The sequence below is a fragment of the Chiloscyllium plagiosum genome, unplaced genomic scaffold (assembly GCF_037043375.1).
Source record: "Chiloscyllium plagiosum isolate Xiang-an unplaced genomic scaffold, Cpla_swu_hap1 HiC_scaffold_12, whole genome shotgun sequence".
Lineage (NCBI taxonomy): Eukaryota > Metazoa > Chordata > Chondrichthyes > Orectolobiformes > Hemiscylliidae > Chiloscyllium > Chiloscyllium plagiosum.
Genome location: NW_028270150.1, coordinates 54,105,587 through 54,124,488, shown reverse-complemented (window position 1 = coordinate 54,124,488; position 18,902 = coordinate 54,105,587). Strand labels below are relative to the sequence as shown.

General features: G+C 41.1%; 1 protein-coding gene across 11 annotated transcripts in view; it reads right to left on the bottom strand.

Moving 5' to 3' along the window:
- The window catches only part of caska (calcium/calmodulin-dependent serine protein kinase a), a 609,390-nt gene that overhangs the window by 333,387 nt on the left and 257,101 nt on the right, over positions 1–18,902 (bottom strand). For all 11 annotated transcript variants that reach the window (XM_087992817.1, XM_087992820.1, XM_087992823.1 and 8 more), the window contains exons 6-9: positions 18,755–18,857; positions 5,883–6,058; positions 5,433–5,555; positions 3,773–3,856 (exon numbers count right to left, since the gene is read on the bottom strand). In XM_087992817.1, coding sequence (XP_087848943.1) covers positions 3,773–3,856; positions 5,433–5,555; positions 5,883–6,058; positions 18,755–18,857 — 486 coding nt within the window. The remainder of the gene's footprint in view (positions 1–3,772; positions 3,857–5,432; positions 5,556–5,882; positions 6,059–18,754; positions 18,858–18,902) is intronic.

The following is an 18,902-nucleotide window of genomic DNA, read 5'->3' as shown; positions in this document are numbered from 1 at the left end:
AAGGCATACAGTACTCCAGATGTTGTCTTGCCAACTGAAACATAACCTCCTGACATTTGTATTCAATTGCCCTCTTAATAAACAATAACATTCTATTAGCTTTCTTATTTTCAGAATACTTTTGTGAATCATGCACCAGGACTCTTCAGAAGTCTGCAATTTCTTGCCATTAACATAATATGGCTCATATTTATTTTTCTTGCTGAAATGGATGATTGCACATTTTTCCACATTACACTGCATTTGCAAGATCTTTGTCCACTTACTTAATCTATTGTGATGAAGGTTTATGATATATTATTACATGTAGTTCTGTTATAATGCACGTTTCATCAACATAAATTTGCTGTAACACTATTTACAAACTTGGGACGCTTCTTCTACAGCGCTAACTTTGAGAAGATGTCTGGCTGTAACACAATTACAGTACCAACACTTTAACCAATTTCTGAAGTATGAATCTTCTATAACATAGGGTTGCACAAGAATGCAACCAGCGCATTATAGAATAATTGTAGTATTATTTGGAAATTTTAGATTCTAAAGTGGACAGAACTATGTATAGTTTTAAGATTGATTAGCAGTTAAGAATGGAAGACATAGTTTCACATTCATTTTGGAGGAGTTCTGAGAGGTCACATGTTGTCTGGAAGTTTGGTTATATGCATTTAAATGAGGCTTTTAAAAAATACCATGAAGGTGAACACTTCAGTGCTTTAGAAAGGCTGCGTTTGCTGAACACTGACACATGGGCGCTATGTGCCACTTGGAATTGTGTGCACAGATTTCAGCTGGAGTTTTGGGAAATAGGGATGTGGTGTTGAATATGTCAAGGGTGGTAAAATGGGTGGGGAAGAAAAAGGAGAGATCAGAATGCAGGAGGTGGAAGGAGAGATCAGGACAGTTGGGGAAGGTGACAAGGATGGCCCAGGAACTGGGGGAGCATGGAAAGGAGACAGAGTGGAGAGAGGCCTTCTGGCTCCTGTGTCCTTCTTACTCTTAGGGTTCCTTACTACCCTGACCTGTGTCCAGCATCCCTCTCCCCACCACTGAAGCTCACTTTAAAATTGCATGCACTTCCCTGTGCATGCACAATAATGTCATCAATAAAAGAAGATAGCACTGTAATGCAGAGCTTTGGTCGCAACAAAACCAAATCCAGCTGTGACAACTGAACAAAGAACTTTAAAGAGGAACCAGGGTGACAAGTACCTGTAAAATTTTGCTGAGGGTTAAAAATGGTTGAATTTTAATTTCTGGTATTTATAATAATATGAAATAATTATTGCAGATTTCTTTATTGTTGTGGGTAATAAACATATCGTCCTTTGTTAAAAGTTGATGCTCCATGACTGGGTACTGCTGAACAAGTTGCAGAAATAAAAAATATGAACTATCAAGTCAGGTTTTACTCTGGGATCTGATTTGTCCAGTATTACCATCAGTTGGTAGCTTCATTATGTCCTCTTCAATTTCCTATTCTGCTATGTTTCTGTCATCAGCAATCATACCTTCAGTTCCTTCATTCAAGCAATTTCCATAAATAGCAAAACATTAAGGTTTCAACACTGATCCCTGTGGCACAGGAATGTATTATATTTTGGCAACCAAATAAATGACACTTTTATACCTACTTTCTGTCAATTTTCTATCCATACTAATATTTTATCCCTATATTATTGTTTTCCACAATAAACTTTGGTCTGGTACCTGTTCAAATATCTTCTGAGAACCCAAGTATAGTATATGTACGGGATCTTCTTTCACCCACAGCACGTTGCTTCCTCAAAGAACTCCAATTAATTGTCAAATACAATTTCCTTTTCATAAAACCATGCTAACTCTGATTGATTACATTGAACTTTCCTAGTTACTCTGCTTCAATATCTTCAATAATAACTTCTAACATCTTCCCTTTGACAGGTGATAAGTTAACAGGACAGTAGGTTTTGCATTTTGTCGCCGTCCCCTTTTGAATAAAAGGAGTTGCATTTGTCACTTTCCATTTTAATGGAACTTTCCCTGAATATAGGCAACTTTTGAAAATTAAAACCAATACATCAATAATTTCACTAGCCAGACTCTAGAATGAAGTCTATCACAACATAGGGACACATCAGACTGTAATTCTAACTTTCAGTCCTTTTAACCCGACAATTGCAAATTTAAGTTTCTCCCCAATTCCATTTCCTGATTTACGGATTTTTCTGGGATTTTACCTGGATCTTCTGTAGTTAATATTGACAAAAACACCTGTTCAACTCATCTACCATCTCCTTATTTACCATTATTAATTCACCAGAGTTATTTCCTGTATGATCAACGGTCACTTTAACTTTTTCCTTTTTGAATATCTAAAGTGTTTTTATATTTCTTTTTTGCTTTCTCTCCAACTCCTCTTTGTATTAATCCTTCAGTGAATATTCACTGCTTTTCATAGTCTGTCCAATCTTGTGACCTGCAACTGGATGTTTTTTCTTTAAGTCTGATACTACATGTAACATTTTTAGATAATCATATGCTAATTTTATGCCTAGCTCCTCATCCTGCTCATGCAGAATCTCTTCCCTTGTCCTGCCTCTATCATTAGTACCTACATGGGCCACATCTTTTGGATAGTTGCCCTCCTATTGAAAACTTCTCTCTAGCTCTGAGGAGATATGATGAACCCTGGTGGCAGGCAGGCAACACGGACTTCTAAATGTTCAAAATGTAGCTCTGGTTCAAAACAACTGGATATTTTTAATATCTCTGCAGGTTAAGAGGCTTTGATTATATATAAATAAAAGCATAGAATTAAAATTACAGAGATGAATGGTGACATACATTTTAAACATAAAACATTGATTTTTTTTCATTGTGACAAGTTTGTGAAATGAAAATTTCATAATATAAAAGTGTGTCACAGTAGAAAAAAGTTTGTGTCTGGAAGTGCATTCCATATGCAAGACATGCATTATGTTTATTTAACAAGCTACCGCAGGCTCGATGGGCCAAATGGCCTCCTTCAGCACCATAATACTTCCGTGATTCTATGATTTAATAGCATATTGATAATACATTGTAGCCACCACCTATATACTTAAAAATCATTCAAAAATGTTAAAGCAAGTTGATCTTATGCATTCCTGCTGTTAATTATGCTTCTATTACTGCATGCTAATACTACTGTAGTCATTTAAATATCTTTCATTTATAATTTTATGCAGTTTACAAGTCAGCATGCACACTTTCCTATCTTGTTTGACCTATTTCTCACTCTTGTTCTGTTTATGAAAAGTTACAATTCAAAAGTCAACTTGTCTCTTTCTTGCACAGATTCTGCACAGGAACAGGAATTGGCTATTCAACTCTGAGTCAATTTAATTAGGTCATGGGTGATCCATACTTCAATTCCATTTACCTGCTATTGTATGATATTAAAAAAAAACTAATTGTTAACATTTTTAGCACACCAGTACACTCAGCTTTTTGGAGAACAGAATTCCAGATTTTCATTACACCTAGTGATCTGTAATTTAATTTTTGAATGACCAGCTATTTGTTTCCTGCTTTTGAAAATGTGCAATGTAATACCCCATTTTGCAGCCTTACAAATAGCATCAAGAGGAATCACTTTGGATGCTGGTCTGAGAAATGGGCACTACGCGTTCAGAAAATGCTTTAACTTTTCCCTGCCCGACAACATCAAAGAAAAAGTTAAGTTTTACCCAATCTAGAATGGGAACTGTGCATACATTAAGAAAATGAATAATTAATTTTTTGATCTTACCTTCAATTTCCTTCTTGCATTAAATTTCCTTAGCTGTTCCACAGTTTCTGGGAGATGAATTTTGTATGCGTAACGATCTCGTTCCTGAAATGTATTATGAATGATTTCAAACCTGAAGTATATCACAATAAATAAATAAATAGTTCACAGCTAATTCCAATATCTTTAAGATTCTCTGCTAGTTACTCCAAGACAATACACTTCTGTCAGTCTTAATCTTTCTTCAGTTTATCAATGAAAGAGTGAAATAACATTCAAAACTCTGAAAACTAAGAGAAAACACTACTGTAAAGAATTGTTTCATATACCATATTGAAATATTGAAAAATGTAGACCACTCGGTCTTTCAAGCTTGCTCCACTAGTCAGTATGTTCATGTCTGATCATCCAACTCTCACCCTTTGATCCATTTAGCCCGAACAGCTATACCTAACTCCTTCTTGAAACAGATAAATAGTGTTATACAAGTTGGAACCAGACCTTTTGATCCAACTCATCTGTGCTAACTGGAAATCCTGAAATGTTTTGGCTTCAACCTCTTTTTGTGGCAGGGAATTTACACAGGCTCTCCATTTTGTGTGTAAAGAAATTTCTCATTTCAGTCCTAAATGGTCAACCATGTAAGCTTAGACTGTGAACCATGGGTACTCTCCAGTCACCAGAAACACTCTTCCTGTGTTTATCCTATCCATTCTGTTTGCATTTTTCATGTTTCTGTGAGATTCCCCCTCATTTTTCTGAATGCCAGTGAATACAGTCTTAAATATTGGCTCTGCCATCCCAGGAATGAGACTGGCCATATTAGATAGTTAATAACAAGTATCAAACACTAAGTCCTGATTTTAAGTTGTTCAGTTTGAATTCATTCTGCTTTAATATTACAGATATAGTAAGGCCTACATGTGCATTTAACATTAGGATTTTTGTTTTTCCATAGCTTCATGGCAGACCATGCAGTGTGTCATTTTGGAGCAACCCCTACTGCTCCCAACCCCCATCCCAATCCTCCTATTTCCTGACATCCTAATTCGCTCCACAATCTTCCTGCTCACAACCCTACCACCACCCTGACCCCCTCACGCACAGGTCCTCACATCCTTTGCTCTTGCTGCCTCTATCCCGTGCCTTTGCCACTGAGAGTGCTTGAGAAAAGTAAGTGGTGAATGAGAGGGAGCAGGAGAAGCGGAAGCATGTGGGATGGAGAGTGGGAGTGCTGAATAGGAGAGTTGACAAGGGAAGCTTTGAGGAGCAGGAGGATCTGAGAGTCAGAGACAAGTACAAAGTGTTAGCATATAGTTTTAAAATTATAAATGTAGCAATTTACAAATACATGGTCTTCTAATTTACATTTTTTAAAGATCAATGTCTAACAACGTAACTACAGCTTATATTGATAGTAATGGGAAAATCTGATTTGCTTCATCTAAAATTGCATTTTTAAGAAATGCAATTACAGTGCTAAGTGAGGAATTACTATATTCTATTATTAAAATTATGCTAAATAGATCAATTGCAAATAATCTATCCATGCTAAAAAAAAGTACTTAAAAACTACCTTCCAAACACATCAATATGAATTCTACCTCCTACTTCATTAAAAGAATTGGGCTTTTCTCAACGGAAACATCAACTGCAAGTTAACAAGTTTAAGAAAATGCACCTTAAGCCAAGGATGGTTAAGCGCTTCATAAACAGTTATCCTTTCTGCAGGATCCAACATTAGCATACGACGGACCAAATCCTTTGCACTCTCTGAGATATGGACCCACTGCCTAGGGTTCATCTACATGAAAACAATTGAAAAACAGTCAAATGCATTGTAACTGTAAAATTGCAATTTCCCATCTATTGCTTCCATTCAATAGTTATATAAATATGATTCTCAATTATATTGGTAAGATGTTAGCTAATCGAAAAGTTAGAGAAAGTTACTTTTCAGAGCTGCAGAAGTAACAATACATAGTTAAGAGAGAATAAGAATTCCTGGGCACAAAAATAATGAGCGTAATAATACACATGTTTAAGAGGGTATATGAAATATGTCTTATTTAAGAGGTTCGTTCAGATGTATAGGGTATATGGCAAGAGACAATTAACTATTTGCATTTACCTTATGTTTTCCTTTAATAATAGCATCAAACAATCTTTCCTTTGTTCCATAAAATGGCAAACAACCACTAAGGAGGATAAAAAGTATGACTCCACAACCCCAAACGTCGACTGGCTTTCCATATGGTTCTCTTTTGACAACTTCTGGTGCCATAAAATGTGGCGTTCCTACACGACCTAAGTGGAAATATAAAGGACAGACCAATTTTGAAAGCCATGTAATTCACAACACAAATCTACTGGAAGCAACAGGTTCAGTTTCAGTCTGTAATCACACATATTGGTCAAAAATGGAAAATGAAGGGATATTGCATAGCTAATACTGCATGGTTCATTTGTGTCCTTTCAGGAAGGAAATCCACTATGCTTATCTCTTCTGGCTTACATGTGACACCCAGACCCACAGCATGGTGGTTGCTTTGTTTCTCCCCTCTGGGCAAGTAAAAACTTAGCCTGTGCATGAATAAAAAAAAAACAGGAGTGCATTAAAACATGAGAGCTTTATTCAAAATTCTACTCTGCTACTTTTATCGTGACATTACCGTTTTGACTTTTGTTACAAAGTTGAAGGACAATGTTTAAAAACTTGTCCTTAAACATTTAGACTAAAATGTAATTTTGAATTATAGTACACATTTGCTGCACACTAGAAAACAGACAGGCAGGGAGGGCAAGACAATTAAGAACATTTGCCTTAACATTAGTGAATCTGTATAAACAGGGCACCAAATGATAACATTCGTGGCTGCGCCTTTGTGATATTAATAACCACGTTTGATTCTGAACTTGAAACAAAACTCTGTATCAATTAACTTCTGTCCCGACTTACTGTCCATCACTTTTATGTCTAGTTCAGAACATGCAGTGCTTTTGTTAACTTTTTGTGTTTGTGACAGTACAGCCTTTGTAAACTTGCATATTAAGATAGTCTTTTTTAACTAGTACGACAGAGTAGCCTGCCAGGGCTCTTGAAGAGCTGATGTTCTACTTTCCTGGGTTATTAGAACCCAGTTCATTTAGCTTATAGGTATCAGTGTTATGTTGTAACAGTGATGCTATTAGTAAATGAAGGGGATGATTAAAGTTAAGCTAAACTGTCTGAAAGAGTTTTTTTTAAATCCCAGACTACCAAAGGTATCATCTCCGGGATGAACTAAGAGAGGCTTACAGGTTGAGTCCAGAAGGAATTCCTTGCACCGTCTCAAATCTGTACTTTATCAATTTGGCGCTGTGAGCAGGGTTCCAACAAGGGATACGTTTGAGTGAAACTGGAAGAGGAGCTTCACTTAAGGGTCGGACTTGAGACCAATGGGTCCACAAGGTAAGATTATACCTCGATTGCTCTCGGTCCGCATCTTTGTATGATGCTTCCTCTATTTCACTCTCATGGTACTCTGATGGGACCCTAAATGAGATCGTTTAAATAAGTACTAAAAACAGAAACTGTCAGGGTTTCAGAATATCGAGAATGTTCATTAGTCTTGTTGTTTTCGTTGTCGGGTTGTTATCCTCTAAAATACTCGTATGTGTGTGCGTGCGTGTGTCTGTGTGTGGGAGAGTGGGACACAGACAGACGAACACTCAGCACTGATTCCCTGTTGCTTGCAGGAAGTTTAACCCTTTGAGATTCGGTTTGGATGCACATTTGCTTGTTGGTGAGTGAACGTTTGTGTTTTGTGGGGTTGGAGCCCCTGTAGATCAGTAATTTTGTGAAGATTTAAAGAAAGTAGGATAAATATGGATGCGACCCTAGATGGAAGACAAATGCCCCCTAACAGAAATAATAAGTTTGTATCCTAATTATGAGGAACAATTAAGGAGAATATCGACTGCAGCTGCTCAACAGAATAAGCATTCGCCTCTAAGAGGCACACATGATTTAAATCTACTCATTAAAATTGAACAAGGGATTTGGGAAAAAAATAAAGCGAAGTAAGCAGAAAGAAGCCATATCAGCGTGGAAAAAAAGTAGCTAGGGAAAAATGGGAAAAACCCACGCAATCGTCATGGAGACAAAACTGTTTTAAAGGGGAATTAGTCCATTAGCTGAGGAAGGATCTGAACCAAATTGGACGGAACTAAAATGCAAATGTGAAACACATGATTTAGAAGCAGAATTGGAATTGGTTAAGGAGAAAATAAAGAAAAGGAAAGCAAAGATTCAGAACCTACGCTGAAAGGTCAGGGGCCGTAAAGAAAAGGGAAACCGGTGAATAAACAACAGACTGCAGTTGCAGCAGCGGAAGATGTGACTGACAACAAAGACTGTTCCTTATACCCCACTCTCCCTTCTCCCAAAGACCCATTACTAAAGAATCCTGATCCATCCACGGATGAGAAATGGGACACTGATTCGGAGGAGGAAATATTTTACGCCTCCCATCCTGTCAGCCGTCCTCCTCCGGTTCCCGCCTCCAAATTCACCCACAGTATGGCCAAGGTGAACACGCTTCATAAAACAAAAAGTTGCCTGAACCTCTCTCCCTAATCTGAGGACGAACGTGCCAAGGCCTATGCCCTTCCCCCAACTGAATAAGGATTCGGCTTACCACGAACCCATTGCCCACCTCAATAGGAGTCAATTAAACTTAAAACGTGGAAGGAACAGTGAAGAGACTCCTTTGATTTCCACTGCCCCTGTACTAATAAGTCCCAAAGACATTGATGGATTGCAATCAAAGTTTCAGGACCTTAATATCAGTCCTTGCATTCACCCTGATGTAGGAGAGCCAAAGAGAAATTTCCCAAATAGAAGAGTCCCTGACCCACAGGCCCTGAAACCAGGACAAACCCAATTTGTGGATCTCTATCAACTATGGAAACCTCATGAACACTCAAGCATTATCAATAAGACTCCAGATTATGGCAAGAATCCTGAGGGATTTATTAATTACATTAATAGGACTAGGACCATTTATAATGCTGCCTCCCAAGACCTATTTCAACTCATAGAATGCACCCTTTCCCCTGAAAAATGAGCTGAGTTCTTAGAAAGTTTACAATGTAATAATCATGCCCAGCTTGTAGTCCAGCATGACACCGAACCTAACAGATCAGATTGGATTATTACCTATCTCTGCCAAGCAGTGCGTCGTGCAGTTGATGTGGGTAAAGTCTTAACATGTAAATCCAGCTCGGGCAGAGGGGCTGAGGAGTTCCTTGTCTGTTTTAAGGAATGCTATGGCGTTTACTCTGGTGATGCGAACTACCCACAAGCGCGATCACCCCAAATTAATGCCCTATGTATGACTGTCTTACCTGATCAGGTACAGAAAGCTATTAAAACCCACAACATCCACTGGCAAGATGCCGAGGTTGCACAATTCAGCCGAGAGGTTTGTTACTTCTGGGAACTAAAGGAAACCAACAGTAAGGCTACCATTGGCAAGGTCAAGACAGAAACTTGTCTAAACTACAGGGGCTAAACCTAAACCCAGGATTCAAAATAGACCTTTCTGTCACAAGGCTATCAAATGGACCCTCATACTGTCATCCAGTATACCTGGACAGTAGCACTGGTACCGTGTATTCACAACATCCCAATGGACCTTGGGGTGCTCCGATGTATTGTCCCCAATAGTCTATGATGCCCCTTACTCCCTATACATTCTCTCACTACTCTTCACTGCCTCCCCACCCCCTAAGAGTCCCCCAACAATTACATGTTTGTTTCAATTGTAATCAACCAGGACATTAGTCCAAGAACTGCCCTTTCCCAAAGCAGCCCCCGATTGATCATGGGAGTGGAAGCAGCTGGCAACCCCTTGGTTATCCTACCCAGGGACCTCAGCTGGTTGCCCCTTTTACATCACAAAACTTTTTTCTATGTTGACACCTGTGCGACAGCTGTTCTCGCCCAGCAATATGACTCCTCTTGGTGCTCTGTTGCCTATTATTCCACTAAATTTGACCCTGTTGCTCAGGTTATGCCTTCTTGCACCCAGATTCTCCCTGCCATCCATACTATGATAATGGCTGCCTCAAATATAATTTTATATCAAAATGTAGAAGTCTGTACGTCCCATTCTGTGGCATCCTTGCTTACCTCTAAACATATCAAACTTCACTGTGGCTCGTCTAAGTCACTATGAGATTTCATTACTTCAGAATCGGCTTCTCTCCTTTAAATACTGCTCTAACATTAACCCCGCTACATTCCTGCGGGAAGAACCTCTTGAATTACCTGACCCTCCCCATGATTGTGTTCTCATAAACGACCTTGTTACTAAACCACATCCTGATCTTACAGATCAGGTTCTTGTTAACCCGAACCTTACACTTTATGTTGATGGTTCTTCTTCTATCTCTCCAGAGGGCAAACACATGGCAGGATATGCAACTGACGCTTTTTCCCATACAATAGAAGCTTGTTCTGTCGAACCATCCTGTTCCGCCCAACAAGCTGAACTCCTTGCTCTCACCTGTGCCTGCGTACTTGCTGAGGAAAATCAGCTAATATCTATAATGATTCCCGCTACGCTTTTGGATGTGCCCATGATTTTTGTCAACTCTAGCAGCAGCGTGGCTTCCTTACCTCACCAGGAACCCCTATCCTCAATGCTGCCTATGTTGCTAATCTCTTCAGTGCTATTCAACTTCCCTCTCAATTGGCAATTATCTAATGTTCTGCTCACTCCTCTGATGCTCACGATGTCACAAAAGGCAATAATACCGCTGATGCGGCTGCTAAGAAAGCAATTTTTGAGCAAAACGACATGGTTACTCAAATGATGAATAGGAAACCAAAGGGAGACTCTCCCATTTCCTCTTCTGACACCCCGACCATGCCTGACCTAGAGCAAATATGCCCATCAGGGGGACGCCTCTAATGAGGAAAGACAAAGATAGATGAACCATGGTTGTTGTGTAAATAGTTACAATAAGCTTTGGGTTACGCTGATTGGATAGGCATGTCTACCTACTCTAGTTGATTATGTTCATACGCATACGCACATAGGTAAGGAGGGAATGGTGGACAGAATTCTCCAAACTTGGTGGAATCCCCACTTGCAAGAAAAAGCAAAACAAGCAGCTGCAAATTGCCTAATTTGTCAAAAGCATAATCCCAGGAAAGGAGTAAAGTGTCCACCAGGTGAAACTTCTTTGCCAAGTGCACCTTTTGATAATACCCAGTTAGATTTTATAGTTACCTAGATGCCATTGTTATAAGTATTGCTTAGTGATAATCGATGCATTTAGTAAACAGATTGAAGCTTATCCCTGTACTGACTACATAGCAACAACTACTTGTAAAATTCTATTAAGGAAATCAAAAGCAGATATGGAATACCAGTAACGGTCTCTTCCACCAATGGCCACCACTTCTGTGTGGAGCTAAACAAGGCACTTTGTAAGAGTTTGAATACGAATCAAAAATTCTATTGTGCCAACCATCCCCAAGCAGTGGGAATTGTAGAAAAAGCCAATGGTACCTTAAAAGGTCAGCTAAGCAGGTTGATAGAAGAAACAGGCCTTAATTGGCTGCAAGTACTCCCAATTGCCCTTCTTAATATGAGAACCATGACACAGAAAAAGACGGGATTCTTGGCGGCTGAACCGATATATGGACAGCCCCTGAGGACTCCCTGGTCTGCACCATTAACTGCCCAACACCCTGTTGATGTGCATGTCATGGCAGAAGAGATGCACAGGTACCTGATTAAGCTAACCAAAGCATAATAGTCTTATCATCAACAGGTCAAAGAAGCCGTTCAAATACCAGGGAAGGAAGAAGAAAGCGCTCCAACGTTTAAAGACATTAACCCTGGTGACTACGTACTATTGAAAGACATTAATTGTGAAAAATTGGGCCCCGGCTGGAAAGGCCCTTATCAAGTTCTTTTGACAACTGAAACTGCAGTAAAGATAGAAGGACACTCAACATGGTCTACAAAGGACATTGCAAGCTTGTAACCCCCTCACAGTCTTAAGTGTTAGTACTGATACAGGCATCCAATGAAAACCTAACCCAAGCACATGCGCCCAGATGTAACCAACCCATCTGTGATATCTCAGACTGGCTAAAACTCCAACGTGACTGTATAAATAAAACCCGTACTGATACCATTCGAAGTCATGAATGCAACTGTCCAGATGAAACTCATTTAAACTACTCACATTGTGTATCCAAACATAACTCTCGACCTTATTGTCATCCTCGCAACACTTATATGCCAGTCATCATAACCTCATCCACTCCGTCAACCGAAAACCGTTACTTTGAAATGTTTGTCTGTTCCCCTCTCAAAATGAACCGCACAGATTGCGATATTGAGCACACAGTACCGAAATCACCAAACCCTAAGGCACCTATTGCCATGAGACTGACTACCTATACCTTCTCGACGGAATCCTCTCCTATCCAACCTACCGCCACTGACAGAAATATCTTTACATGTTTCCTGTATTCAGTAGCTACTGTAATTAACAAGACAAGCTGAAAAGGTGAAGAAAGACCAAAAATACTATGCACTCCCAATCCTCCATCTGTTACTAATGCTTTCTTTATTCAAGCTAATCCCCCTGATCCATGTATTATCTGCTCACTCTTCTATCATTCTGATGTACAGTGTATAAATAGGACTCACCCACTTATGCAATCCCTCATTTGTGATGAAAAAACCTATTCGGTAGAAGAAGCACGCTACAGTGTGAAGTGCACTAACAAACCTAAAGGATTCAATGTTGATGCTGTTCAGTTGATAGAATGGTGCATTGAAAGACTTTCCGGTACCCACAATATGGGACAAGTGAAATAAAACTACGTAAAAATATGATCAAAATATCAAAAATATTATCTCCATCCATTAATACACTTGGACAACTGAACGTTTGATAGCACCCACTGTTTACAAGATTCTCCTCTCGCTCCTAGTGGACTAGTCATTCATTCACAGAAGTGCACCCTTGGAACTCCTTTTAGCCCTCACTGGCAATGCAAAAACAAAGCCTACCCATATTTACTCAATGCCTGTTACGGACATTGTGCCCCAGTATACACCTTACCACTTTTTACCCTCCACCATGAAGTAACTGAAATAGATGGTGAATGGAACGCCCACCAACATATGAATCAATACAGAACAAAAAGTACAGGAAAACAAAACGACTTACACAACTTCTTCCATCAACACAGCTGGTGGTCCAGGTTGCTCCGAGATCTTATTCCTGGCTGGGGTGTTGAGATGGCCCTAGATCAGATAAGTGACCTTGCGTATGACATCAAAAAACTTTCCAACTCAACTGCCCACGCTTTGAAGCTGGCAAACAAAGAGTTACAGGAGACCCAGATGGTGACGCTTCAGAATCAGCTAGTGCTAGATCCCCTCCTTGCTAAAGAAGGAGGCGCTTAATTGATAAAGTGCAGATTTGAGACAGGGAATTCCCTATGAACTCAACCTGTAAGTCTCTTTTAGTTCATCCTGGAAATTGTACCTTTGGTAGTTTGGAATAAAAAATACTTACACACAGATTAGCTTAATTTTAATCATCCCTTTCATTTACGAATAGCATCACTGTTATAACATAACACTGATACCTATAAGCTAAATGAATTGGGTTCTAATAACCCAGGAGAGAAGAACATCAACTCTTCAAGAGCCCTGGCAGGCTACTCCATTGTACCATCTCAAACAGACTATCATTATACACAAGTTTACAAAGGCTGTACTGTCACAAGCACAAAATGTTAACAAAAGCACTGCATGTTCTGAACTAAACAGGTAATAGGGAAGGACAGTAATTCAGGACAGAAGTTAATTGAAACAGAGTTTTGTTTCAAGTTCAGACTCAAATATTGTTATTCATTTCACAAAGGAACAGCCATGAATGTTATCACTTGGTGCCCTGTTTATACAGATTCACTGATGTTAAGGCAAATGTTCTTAATTGTCTTACCCTCCCTGCCTGTCTGTTTTCTAGTCTGCAGCAAATGTGTACTATAATTCAAAATTACATTGTAGTCTAAATGTTTATGGACAAGTTTTTAAGGCTATAAACGTTCTCAAAATGGATATCAGAGTTGGTTGCCGCATTGACCATTTGAATTTAACTAATCAGTTTAAATTATCGCCCAGGATACTAAATCCCAAACGAGTTCGAATTTATTGTTTTGCCAACATTGAACCAGACAGTCTGATGTTGGGGGTATGAAAATGCAGGCACTTTGAAAATTGTAGGCACAATTGCCGTTGAAAGAGATCCAAGAAATCAGGAACACTCTCTATCAAAGGTGCCTCTTCATATAAAACATACACACAGTAAAAAGAAAGATGATGACCCAGGGAGATCTTCAGCCGGGAGAAGAAAGACATTGAAGATGACAGCCGCGTGTGGTTTTGAAATTAAGTTGATGTAATTTTAATACGCGTCTTATTGGAACAGTATATTGTTATAGAGTTGGAAGCAGGTAATAAGCAGTTAAGAGAAAGGGGGGCTCAGAATTGTGAATAGTTGTTTAATATTCACTTTTAGAGTTAAAGAATAAATTGATGTTATTTTCTTTAAATAGTGGAATTTGGGAGTTCACTAATATATAAAACAGATTACAAGGCAAGGTGAGCTTTTCCGGGTGTTCGGCTTAGTTAACAGAAGGGTTCACTGACGTGTCGTAACAGGACTAAAGCATCTGTTAAAATAACAGGGGGGAGAAATTCTTTGGGAAAAATGTTGATGAATTAGAATCCCACACTATAAATTCAACAGCTGGCTTTTTAACTTATATGAATTTACCCGATTTGTGATTATCTTAAGAGGATGTCAAATTTTTCTCTATCGATTGAAGAAAAATCTGGGACATGGTTTATTTGTATTAGAAGACAACTTTATAGTTTTAGCAATTAAAATCTTGCAGTGAGAGCAATGAGAGAGCTAACAAGGGAGGTGGGAGCTGGGCAAGAGCCTACACTGGTGGGAGGAGTGGAGTGGGAACCCATAGGGGTGGTGGGAACAGAAAAAGAGTTGCAAGAGACAGTGGGATTGGGAAAGGAACTGAGGGGAGGAAGGATTGGTGGAATCCAAGAGAAGCAATGGATGTGACCTGGAAGCCACGAGAGATGGACAAAGAGTCTGGTCACTGGTCCAGTCACAGAAAAACAGGTAGACAATTTGTTGATAGATATTTTTTCTCATTATTGATAAAATACCTGAGTTTTGAAATATAATGATATGATTTAATAGAGAAAGTGTGAAAGACACCGCGTACAAGAAAAAGTGCGAGAGGGTGAAGGCGAACGAGATTACACGCAAGAAAGCGTGTGGGCGGCACGGTGGCACAGTGGTTAGCACTGCTGCCTCACAGCGGCAGAGACTCGGGTTCAATTCCCGCCTCAGGCAACCCCCGTGTCTGCGTGGGTTTTCTCCGGGTGCTCCGGTTTCCTCCCACAGTCCAAAGATGTGCAGGTCAGGTGAATTGGCCATGCTAAATTGCCCGTAGAGTTAGGTAAGGGGTAAATGTAGGGGTATGGGTGGGTTGTGCTTCGACGGGGCGGTGTGGACTTGTTAGGCTGAAGGACCTGTTTCCACACTGTAAGTAATCTAATCTAATCTAAAAAAAAGCAAAGAAATGCGCAGGAAAGTGAGCATGCGGGGGAGCTGGCGACAGGGAGCCAGCGACAGGGAATGGGCAAGAGGAAGCGCGAGATGGGGAGTGCGCGCGAGGGGGCGGGTGACCTGGAATGCGTGAGAGAGAGGGCGAGGGAGGAGGCTGGCGCCGGGGAACGGTCGACGTGGTGCGAAGCGTCAGGTGAGCCAGAGCGCGCTAGGGAGGGGACTGGCAACGGGGAGTGGGCGAACCGGAGCAGGCGAGGGAGTGGGCGGGGAGGCGGGCGAGGGGAAGGGCTGGTGATGGGGAACGGGCGACTTTGGAGTGGGCGAGGGAGGGGGTGGATGACAGAGCGCGCGAGGGTGTGGGATGGCGTCAGGGAACGGGTGACGGGCGACCCTGAGCGCACGAGGGAACAGGATGGCGATGGTGAGGGGGGGGCGACAGAGAGCGCGAGGGGGTGGGCGAGGGAGGGGGCTGGCGATGGGGAGCGGGCAACATGGAGCGGGTAACGGGGGTCTGGCGATGGAGGGGGAGACAATGGTGCATGTTTGCGACGGAGAGTTGGCGACAGGCAGCAGCCGGGCAATGGGGAGCGCGAGGAAGCCGGCAGGCGACGGGGAGTTGGCGACAGGGAGCGGTCAAGACAGAGTCACCGAGGGAGTGCGAGCGCGCATGAAAGACAGACACCCAGTGTGTGTGAGTGCACGTGAGAGACAGACACCCAGGGTGTGAGCGCGTGTGCGAGAGACGTGCCGTGGGAGAGCACGCGTGCGTGAGAGACGCTCTGAAGGAGAGTGCTGCGAGATGCGCACCGAGGGAGAGCACACACGAGCGAGACACATACAGAGGGAAAGCGCATGCAAGAGGAACACAGCGAGTAAGAGAGAGCACGAGAGAGGCACACTGGGGGAGAGAAAGCACAAGAGGGTTACGCCAAGCAAGGGAGAGACAGCACGTGCGAGAGAGACACTGAGGGAGACAGAGCATTTTGTGAATAGTCTAATTATGGAAATTTGTTGTTCCTTCCATCTACTTTTGAAAAGACATCTCAAATGTACTCGAACCTTCCTGAGGTTGCAAGCTCTCCAATCAACAAAAGGTGACTTTGGGTCAGATTTCTCCTAATTGTGATTTTCTTACACATGGAGATTTCAATCTTAAAAACACTCTTTCTTGGTCTCTTTCTCTACTTGTGTGTTTTTCTCTCTCTGGCTCTATGTCTCTCTCTCTCTGTTGTTTTCTCTCTGTCTCGCGCTCGCTTGCTTGCTCTGCGTCCTGCACATGCTCATGCTGCGTGTCTCTCTCACGCATTCTGTCTCTTGCGTGCTGCGTGTGTCTCGCACGCTTGCTTCCTTTCTTCCCGTCTCGCATGCTGGTTCTCACTCTCACCGTGTCTCTCTCGCTTGCTTTTTTCCCCCCTTCTGTGTCTCACTTGCTCTCTCCAGCACCCATTCTCGCCTTCTTTAGTGTGCATTTGTCCCCTCTCAATTTCATGCATACTCCAATTCTCTCTCTCCTTTTGTGACTCAGTGTGTCTCCCTGTGTCTGCTTCTCCCTGGCTTCCTCTGTCGCTTTCTCTGTCTCTCTTGCTCTGGCGCACATTTTTGCCTTCTCTTGCTGTGTCTGACTCATGCTGTGTGCACATCTCTCTCTTGCGCGCACTTGTGTCTTTCAAGGGAGAGAGGAGACACACTGAGGGAGACAGCTAGTGCGCATGTGACACATCGAAGGAGAGAGACAGCGTGTGAGAGACACACACATAGCGTGCGCAAGAGAATGTGGGTGAGAGACACACTGAGGGAGAGGGAGTGGGTGCAGTGTGTATGTGTTTGTGTGTGAGACAGAGAGCCACACAGAGGGGAGGGGGAGGAAAACGCACGGGCCCAGAGACAGAGAAAGAGAGTGTTTTTAAAATTGAAATCTCCATGTGTAAGAAAATTACAGCTAGCAGAAATGACCCAAAGTGGGAATCCTGGAAACACAGTTTGTTGAACGGGGAGCATGCAGCCTCAAGAAGGTTCGAGTACATTTGAGGAGATATCCTGGCAAAAGTAGATGGAAGGAACAACAATTTTCCTACAATTGGACCATTCACAAAATACCCAAACGAAGAGACTACTCTTTCAAGTTTTGCTAAGTATCTAACTTGGGGGTACAAAACTAATGGTGTCGAAGAAAACTGGATTTAAGACATTCAGTTTAAAGTAGAAGAAAGAATATTCACTGTACTTTTAATATCTTTAACATAACTATCTATTTAAGGTAGAGTGTGGGTTTTATATTTCATTTTCTTTGATTTTTATGTATAATAGAATCATGCAGTGCAAAAAGAGACCTTTCAGCCAGTCTGTACCACCAAAGCTACACCAAATCCCAATTTTCAGCACTTGGCCCACAGCCTTGAACGTTATGACACTGCAAGGACTTATCCATGCACTTTTTTCAAGGTTATTAGGTTATGCATCTCTACTATCCTCCCAGGTAGTGCATTCCTGAACCCCACCACTCTGTGGATGAGAATGTTTCCGTCAATTCCCCTCTGCATCCTGCCTCACCTTAAAAGTGTGTTTCTTCATTACTCACCCCTCAATTAATGGGATCAGCTGCTCTCCAGCGTTGGCAAGGTTAAATTTCACCTTCCACTGATCCGCCCATCTGATCAATCTGTTTATATTCTTCTGTAACCTGAGACCTTTTTCCTGTCAACCACTTGACCAATTTGTGTCATCTGCAAACTTATCTATCACCAATCCCCACATATTCATTTACATTGTTTATATATATCACGAACAATAGTAACATTATATTATTTTAAACCTGAAGCATTTGGAATAATTATTTTAACTAAATACCCGAGTTTCTGATTACATTTCTGGTTGATATCGAGATCATTACATAGGAAGAAGTAGTCTTGTTACAAATGTGTAGGCCTTTAGTAAAACTAAATCTGGAGTACTGTGCATAGTGTCTATCAAAGGATATACTTGGCTTGAAGGGGAAACCAATTTCACTGGATTGGTTCCTGAGAGGAAAAGTTTGTCCTAAGATGAGAGGTTACATCTGCCCCATGGCCTTGACTTATTATGCACTAAGGAAGTTACTGTTGTAATATACATCAGTGCTGTGACACAGTGATATTCCAAATTCCAATTTAATTTCAAACTCACTGAGATATGAAAGTCTTAATGAAAAGTGATCAACCTACAAGATTAATTTTGCTTCTTTCTCCACAGAGGCTTCCAGTCCCAAATGCTTTTTGTTTTAATTTCCAAACTTTCAACAGCTGCAGTACTTTTTTCTTCTAAAGACACAGAAGTAATGGATCTTACCTCCAGCAACAAGCCCAGATTCTCCTAATTGAATGGCCACTCCAAATCCACCGAGTTTCACAGGCGCTGAATTTTCCTTCGAAGCAAGTAACACACAATGTGGCTGCATGGGAAGGAAGACATTGAGTAACTTGTGTAAGAATAAAAC